At 41.5% G+C, this 9,061-nt stretch overlaps 1 protein-coding gene across 1 annotated transcript; it reads right to left on the bottom strand.

The window, feature by feature from the left end:
* Positions 1 to 242: 242 nt before the first annotated feature.
* On the bottom strand, positions 243 to 8,783 carry pls1 (plastin 1 (I isoform)). Its single transcript, XM_030392048.1, has 16 exons — positions 8,566 to 8,783; positions 7,527 to 7,619; positions 5,895 to 6,055; positions 5,676 to 5,805; positions 5,089 to 5,221; positions 4,569 to 4,650; positions 3,647 to 3,812; positions 2,859 to 3,001; positions 2,670 to 2,765; positions 2,347 to 2,542; positions 2,018 to 2,096; positions 1,531 to 1,645; positions 1,305 to 1,438; positions 1,094 to 1,217; positions 862 to 995; positions 243 to 776 (listed from the first exon to the last, which is right to left on the bottom strand). Exons 2-16 carry the CDS (start codon positions 7,594 to 7,596, stop codon positions 638 to 640), a joined length of 1,902 nt encoding a protein of 633 aa, XP_030247908.1. The 5' UTR covers positions 7,597 to 7,619; positions 8,566 to 8,783; the 3' UTR covers positions 243 to 637.
* Between the last annotated feature and the right edge of the window lie 278 nt (positions 8,784 to 9,061).

Below are 9,061 nucleotides of genomic sequence, written 5' to 3'. Positions count from 1 at the left end.
GAGTCTGAAATCGTGGCCTTACGCCCGTGCAACTACTATTATATAACAGGGTAATCCATTAATTGCCTCTCATTTCAAGGTTGTTTTCGGGGACACCGTGTCTGATTTATATTGATTAATCATTACACAAATAACACATGGCTGCAGTTATTTTTTTCATGTACTTATGGACTAACAGATGTTATGATCTACCTGGTTTAAGTGAGTTCTTAAATAATTTGTATCCGAAGACAACACACAAGAAAAATTAAGAGATTCTCTTTAATAATTAAATAGCAATATTCAATGCACAACATTTACAGAAACAAAGCACGGGTGTGTGATTCTGCTTTTCCTTCTGACGTATCTTGTTCTCTGGTCATATAACAGAAGAAGTAAACAGCTGTAATGTCCTATTAAATACAATCACTGATAAACAAATGCGACGGCTTTGCTGATGAGAGATTATTTTGAACTTCAGGCAGGCTTATTGTTTGACAGAGAGAATGAGAGGTTGTCTCGCTCTCTCTGGTGATCATGCAAAAGTTAAATAAAGGTCAAAAAAAGGAAAATTACAATGATGGGGAAAAGATGAGAAGCGCACAGGAGTGAAATGGACGTCGGTGGTCGGTTTCCGTTTGGTTTGTTCGTGTCGGTTTCAGTGGTTGACCTTTTTCAAACCGTGACCCATGAGGCAGGCGAACAGCGTCAGCACCATCTTGGGATTCACCTCCACCAAATCGTCCGGCAGCGCGTAGACACGAGCGCCGATCTTACGAGCCAATGAGATTGCGTACCTAGGAGAGGAACAGGAAGAGGGAGGGGTTAGGAGATGAAGGCCTTGTTGCAAAGATGTTGAACGAGGAAAAACATTTATTTTACTTGGCATTGTTGAGTTTATCGTCCTCGTCCATCACTCTTTTCTCTAGTCTCTTCACCATGTCCCACTTGACGGTACCGGGAGCGATGACGTCGATCAGATCGATTACTGGCAGACTGGTGCTGATCAGTTTGTCCTGCAGGAAACAGAGCGGCGGTGTCAAACACAAATGCAGCTTCGCGTTTACTATAATACAACAAGCTTTCTCTCACACAAACACACACACACACACACCTTGAAGCTGCTGATCTGCGAGTCCTTGCGTTTCTGGCTCAAGGTGGTGTTGACCCAATTGAGGATGATCAGATCTCCAATCTTCTCTCCATCACCCAGATCTGACAGAACCCGCACTGTATACCTGAGGGGTGGTAAGCAAAATGAGCGACTGAAACCACCAAACTCCAGTTCAAAATCAACGTCCCAAAGCATCAGACTGTTCACGTACCTCCTCATCAGCTGCCAGACAAGCGCCAAAGTGTGCATCTTACTCCCCTCGTTCAAGTTTTCTCCTCCAATGCCGACCAGAGAGAACTGAGCGAGATGCCTGCCCAGGTCCACGGCGTAGTTACAGTTCTCCAGCTAAGACACATGAAGAAAAACAATGTCACGGCCCTTTTACTTTCCCATCACCAGCTTTCTGTTTCCTTAATATGTATGCATAGCATGCACACCTTCTTCATGTTGCCCCCCAGGTAAGGATAAGGCGGGTTGTTGACTTTCTTCCAGTTCACAGGTATATTTATCTTCTCAAAGAGCTGCAGGATCACCAAACCATCACACAGGTCACTGTAGAGGACAGAGAAAGTGAGGCACTGAAAACATCTCTCAGGAGCTCCATGGAGTTAGATTAAACTACATGACATACATTTTTAAGCTCCAAGTGTCACTGCGGCAATAGTTTCATTTTTAGTAACGGTCATACGTTCAAAGAAACCCATTAGAATTAAAAATAGATGATAAAAACTATAAGTATTTTGTATGACACCTTTCAAAAACATGTTCTGACAGTGCAAAAAAGATCAGATAAAAACGTGAATATACTGCATGTGTGCTGTCGCCATGGCCCTTAGTTATGACTAGATAACTGTATGAATGTCAAGGATCCAGCCCTGCTTCCTTGATAAGGGTAACCACATTGGCATGTAACTTCTGACTTACCTGTACAGGTGGTTCACATATGGAGCGACGCCCAGGGAGTTCATCCAGTTTCTGAATGTTTTCTCTTCTCTGGTCTCAGCTGGTGAGACATGAGGATGAGATAAAGGAGCCACACATTTACTGTCATCTGATTGGAATGTTTAAGTTTCCGTGAAAGATAAATATGGATTTATGGCTGCCATAACTTGTCACACCTTGAAACATCTATCTCTTGGGCTTTTTACTGGGCTACGACCCATTGTGTGTTTAGAACGGCATCAATTTCCTGTGCTTTCACGTTATGATTCACATTCAGGACAGAGTGACGGAGTGTCGCACGCGCGTCTCACCCTCGAAATGTGCACCATCCAGGCCGTTGATCTGAGTCCTCTGCAGAGAAGGATGCATGTTGAACAGGTTGGCTACGAAGGCCAAGTTGAGCTTGCTGTTTCCAGATGTGACGTCTTGAGGAGAAACAAACTGTCTGCAGTCCAGCCGGGCCGCCTGTCGCAGCATCAGCTCGGCCCTGTGGTCCAAGTTGTGCTCCTTCACGTGCACATGAAACACGTTACAGACGTTATGTACATATAATCCTGACAGAATCAGTCACTCAAAGAAACCTTTAAAAAGACATCCTGTCACATTTATGTGTTATACAAACAAACTGACTCACGTTGAGGCCGCTCATGTCAATTTTGACCCTCATTTTGAAGTCACTCTCTTCATGTTGAGCAATCTGGTCCAACAGGTAGAAGTAGGCTCGCGAGTCCTATAGCGGTACAGTGCAAGAAGGGGTTAAACTCATTATTACACATAGTATTTGTGTCGTTTTGTGTGTGCGTCTGTGTATTCTGAAGTGTACCTTAATATCGTCACTAAAGTTGCTGATGGTGCTTGTTCCCGCGTTCTGTAGGTGATGGTTGACCCAGCGGAGCAGCATCTCCTCAGGGGAGAGGGACAGCAGACGCTCCAGCTGCTCCCCATCTGACAGAAGGCCGATCAGACCTACAGACCCATGTGAAAATGTTAAATGTTGTTAAAAAGGTGGGTTGTTTATTCAATCTGTTTTGATGTTCTGAATTCAAGCACTTATACAGCTTGTGTAGGAAGGGAATATCAACTTTGTGTTATTACAAGCGGAAAAGGAAAAATAAATCTCCTTTTGTTTTGATTTAACTTCTTCTCATACAAAATGTAAAGCCCTAAATCCCAGTTACTTGATTTAAGAGTGATTTGTCTATTATATATGGATGTGCCAACTTGACTGTGAAAGCTTATTACGATCCACATTCACATTTATTTGATAGGCGATGACCTCTAGTGGCAATGCTTATTATTACAGCTGCAAAGGAGGAAGTCATGTACTGATGCTTCAGGAATGGCGGCTGACTTCAGTCCCAAAGCGTCAGTATTTAACAAGTCAGGAAAAAGACACAAAAATCTACTTTCTTACAAACTGGACCTTTTAGGAAAAGAAGGGAGGAAATAATCACTAAGATTTCAGCCTTAAAAATGTGTGAGCGTCTAAATTTTCTGGTGTAAGTGAAGGTAACAAACTTTTATCTATTTGACCTCATTTAAATCTTATGACATGCGGTACGTGAACTCTTGGGTTAATGTGTGTGTGTGTGTGTGTGTGTGTGCACTGACCTTCGTGCTTGCTGATTTCTATATCAGCAAAGAGGCCAACCTTGATAATCTGCCAGAGCAGACCCAGGACCAGATGGGGTTTCCCGGCCATCAGATCATGGGCGTCGATGCTCACCACCATACAGCCGATCGCCGAGGCCGAGTTCAGAGCCAGGACCAGATTCTCCTACGGATGCAAATGAGTCGTGGGTTCATTTTTTGGTTCAGCGATTCTCTCGCTGAATAACAGCCGAGCAGGAACAGTTCTGTGGCCTGAATCCAGTAATAAATAACTAATTCAAAATAAAACGCAGCACTTTATACTAAGGGACGGATGGATGGATAAATATGATGAGAAATAGGGGAGAAATAAAAGACCCAATATGTTCAGACTATGATTTTCTTTTCTTTACTTCTTTTCAGACGAGGCAACACGAGCATCACAAGAGACATAAAACTGGGGAAAAAAAGGAAGTGAGCAGTAAAAAGTTAATATATAACAAGCTGTTTCTGCACAGTCCACACATTCTGTCTCACAGATCCACACTTAGAATTGTTACTGTCTTAGCTGATATGTGTGTGTGTGTGTGTGTATATATATATATATATATATATATATATATATATATATATATATATATATATATATATATATATATATATATATATATATATATACATATACATATATATATATCGCCAGTTCTTTATCACATTGATGTTATTTACATATGCATCTGTTCAATACAAAGCTACAGCCAGTTAGCTTAGCTTAGCATAAAGACTGGGGGCTTGGGGAATCAGCTAGCCTGGCTCGGTCCAAAGGTCAAAAACTATTCCTTTAGTTGATGAACCTATCACAAATCTGGTGCTTCTGGATCTTCTGGATTTGCAGTGTGTGGGTGTTATGGATTTACTAAACTTATAAAAGGCAACGACTCACTGTCATTTTGAAGTGGGTCAGTTTCTTGATGTTGATGACTCTTTCGTCAATCGTGTCGGGCTGAGACTGGTTGATCATTTTGCTGAAAGAGAACGTGGAGCATGAAATGAGTCTCAGCAAAGTGCCAAACGTCGTTTCAGATGCGTGTTATCTCTGATCCCTCACTGCAACGCTCTCTGTGTGCTCCGTCCATCACGTGTCAGTGAAGGAATGAAAGCGAATGAGTAGGAGGAGGCATGAACTGCAATAACAACTGCAATAAAATAATATCACACCACTCGGGCTTTAACCTTTGATGTCACGTAAAAAAATAAACTCTACTATCATTCCAAGATAAAAGAAACTATTGTACATTTGCAGGTACGATGGGTTGGGAAAGAATTACAGGATCTATAAACCAGAAAAGAACGGATACTTGAGGTAACAGTGGCATGAAGGTACGCTGTCACAAATCACCTTGATAGTCTAACACAGTGTGTGTGCATGGGTGTGTGTGGGTGTGTGTGTGTGTGTGTTTTACCATAACAGGATGCCGTCACGGACTGAGGTAAAGAGGCTTTCATCATCGGGGTTCATGGGCAGCAGATGTTGGCAGTCTTCATCCTTGGCCAAGGCTTTGTTGATCCAGTTGACAAACGCCACCTTCTCCTCATCTATATACACACACACACACACACATGTTATGAAAACAACTGAAATGATCAGGAAATCATTCAACAGGGCGTAAGCCAATCTCTATTTCGCTCATTCGTTTTTCAGTAGAATTTTTTTTGCGGATTACAGCTGCTCCACGGTAACATCTGTGGGTTGTGGATTACTGAGGCATGATGACAGGCTCTAGGAAACTGTGGTGCACATTTCTCACTCATTTCTGTGCTTGAAGACAACACAATCGATCTATTTACTGAGAAAATAAACGGCAGATTAACTGAGGATGAAAACAATTGTTAGCCGTACATCATACTTTCCCATCAGTCCCCCAAAACATATCATAAATGGTTTATAACTCACTGTAATGTTGTTGTAAGCAGCAATAATGACATTTTGAAATGAAACTATTATTAGGACACACACACACCAACACACACAATGCATACTCTCCCTCACCAGAGTAGGAGTGCTGCGTCCCCTCGCTGGAGATCCGTGACATTCCTCCGAAGGAGCGGATCCCATCTCTCCTCGAGATGGTTTTCCTAAACGTCTCGCTGAGCTCTTTACTCTTCAGCTCCTGGTAGATCTGAACGTGGACAGGCTGTGTTACTCCACGCGTGGTCAGGCGAGTGAAGACACACATTTGCTCACACAATCTTTGTATCAGAAACTCACAGACACGAACTCCTCGAAGCTGATCTTGTCGTCCTTGTTGGTGTCCCCGTTTATGAAGGTCTCGATGATCTCTCGCACCTTGTACCCCGGCAGGGAGAAGCTCGCCTCTCTGAACAGCTCCTGCAGCTCGAAGTCGCTCACAAAGCCGCTGTTATCAATGTCTGAACACACAGAGAAGCACACACACACACACACACACACACACACACACAGTTAATGCTTGACAAATATCAATCTAAAGCTGATGGGCTCAGTATTTATGGGTGTACTCAGATGATAAAGCACAAACAAAAGCCTGGTAATGCTTCAGTAAGAGGTCTGTGATTTCCTAATGATTTCCCAAACATATAATTTAGTGCAGATAACAGAGAGAAACGAAGAATAATATTTGAGTTTAATTAGTTGTGTTGAGTTTATGAACAGTTATTGCTTTATAAATAGTAACTGCTCCACTGAAACCCTTGACTGTGAGGAATTATAAATGTCACATTTTTGAACTAACCAACTAACCGTGTTTTTGCCTCGATGCAATCGAGAGTTGTGAGTGATTAACCAAAGAGTGATCCCCAGAGGATGAAACTCCAATGACTTGTTTCATCCGCTAGCTGTTCCTCTGATGCCACCATCAGGTCAAATATTCAAATGATCCCATACTTATCAGTAGAGCTGAGCAATATATAGACATTACATCATAATAAGGACATGAGGCCAAATATTGTCTAAGATTTTGGATATCAGTGTACAGTGATAGGGAAGTGTTGTCTTTTCCTGGTTTTAAAGGCTGCTTTACGGTAAAGTGATGTCATTTTCTCAACTTACCGGACTGTTTTTTACCCACTTAGTCATTATATACACATTGCTTTTACTTTAGAATCTAATTGTGCTAATATTTTGTAAAAGTACTGATAGTCAACCCTCCAATAATCAGTTTCGAGGTATTTGGTAAAAAATATGGTGATATTTGATTTTCTCACCCAGTCCCAGTATTTATGACGTGCTTTTGAGGAGATTTTAAAGGATCAATATATATATCGTGTATCGTAACCTAAATATCATATATAATTAAGGCCATACAGAGCAGCTCTACTTATGAGTAATCACTTGCAAAACTAATGACATTCCCTTGTGCTGTATTTTGGTATGCTAACATGCCAAAACTAGTACAGTACATATACATATTATTATACCCACCCTCCAGATACTAAAGCAACATTATGTAGATATTCGCACTTTGTGCGATTTTACCTACAAGTAGTAGCAAATCACACAGTCTTAAAGGTGCCTTTTTACTGTTACTTTGCTATTGCATGTCAGCTGTTTATCTCAGCCAATACGCCTGTTTATCTTTTGCATATCGTACCATAACACAAAGGTTGTCTGCCTTTATGGCACACTATCATCAGCAGCTTTCCATAATTACGCAGTTATGATTAACCGAACAAAATCTGGCAATGTCTTATTAATACCTTCAAAAATACCTCACACACAGAGCGCATACACTCAACAGCCCGAGCCATAAAAATCTCTTACATAAGACTCATACTTTATGGTCGGTCGTAAAACTCTTACTTAGGTCAGATATTCTCTGCCGATACAGTTTGCAGGGTGTGTGTGTGTTTGTGCGAAACTGACCAATTTTATTAAAGGCCTCTCTGAGGTCGTCCAGGTGGTCTCGGGAAATCTGTGTGACGTGACTCTCCATTGTTGCCTTCTGCTTTGGAATACCTGAAACATGCACACAGATGATGACCACACATGTTTTTGGGTTGTACTGAGCACAAGGAAGAAGGTGATTTAGCAAGATTGGGCAACATGTGGAAAGTTACTGAGTACATCCACTCAACTACTGCACCTTACGTCCCTTTACTTACTACTTTATGCTCCTTTATATTTCTTTTCTGCTCCACTTCAGAGGCAAATATTGTACTTTTTGCTCTGCTAAATTTATCCGACAGCTTTGGTAGGTACTTTTCAGGATAAAGCTAACATTCACATGATATTTCTCCTCCAGATTACTTCATTTTAGTGGTTGATTTTAGTCTGAAAAGGTAAAAAGAAAATCTCACAATCCTTTTATTATATCTATTTGCTGACCCTGAACTGGCTCTGATCCTGAGGTTGGGACCAACTCCTGCAGCTACAACCACAAAATGATACTTTGATTCATCAGTGTTTCATATCTAAATTGTTTTATATGATATATCATATCAGATTTTATTGCACAATGCATGCTATTACTTTTGATCTTTCAAGTTTATTATCAGCTACTTTTTACCCAAGCAAGATTTTGAGTTCACGACTTTTACCGGCACCGATGTCTGCATTGTTGTAATGGTTCCTTTACTAAAAAGGAGACCAGAGGGCTTTTATAATGCTGCAAACACTTGGTGTAGAGATTTTAAAATCATCCAACCCCTGAACATAACTAACACAAGCTGAGAGATGGCATAAAGGTAGAAGAAACATTACAAAGTGTCGGGTAATAAACTGGAATTTGTCTGACTGTCATGACATTTCTTCACTCTGCACCGATTATTCACACACATACAGACACATTCACACACCTGTCGTCTCCCATAAAACCCCCGAGATCTTTGCATTTCTCAATAAAGCGCTTTGCTGAGGAGCCGACGAAGGAAATGACAACATGAGACTGAGACAGAGTCGATACCTTCATAAGAATCTGTGTGTTTTTCTTGTGTTGTCAGCCTCTCGGTGCAGATCCCGCCGGGCTGGCTACAGGAGTCGAGTCTTCCACAGCTCCAGGGACAGAGCGGAAGCTGGATCCCGGTGAGTCTCGAGAGCTGGTTATCTCTCCTAGGAGGAGTCACTCAGGAGAGGCACAGAGAGGACCTTTGGCCTGCCTGGACCCTGGGACAGGCGTCGTCTGACGGTTAACATTTAACACCTCAGCTGTGTCATCATGTTGTTGTCTACAGAGAGAGAGAGAGAGCTTTATCTGTTTCTCTCTTCTGGACAGCTGATCTGCAGTCAAAGTAAATGTCTGTCTTTCAGTGCGTCTCAGGAAGAATAGAACATTTAAACCCTAAAATGAAAGATCAAAATAAAAAGAACTAGATTAATTAAATTGAAAACACATACAAGGACATTTTAATATACTTTGTGTGTGAGACACATTTACACCCCCTTGGCAGTGTGCTGCTGTG

This window comes from Sparus aurata, chromosome 16 (assembly GCF_900880675.1).
Source record: "Sparus aurata chromosome 16, fSpaAur1.1, whole genome shotgun sequence".
NCBI classification, from domain to species: domain Eukaryota; kingdom Metazoa; phylum Chordata; class Actinopteri; order Spariformes; family Sparidae; genus Sparus; species Sparus aurata.
Note: the sequence above shows the minus strand (reverse complement) of the source record. Positions and strands in the feature narration are given on the sequence as shown.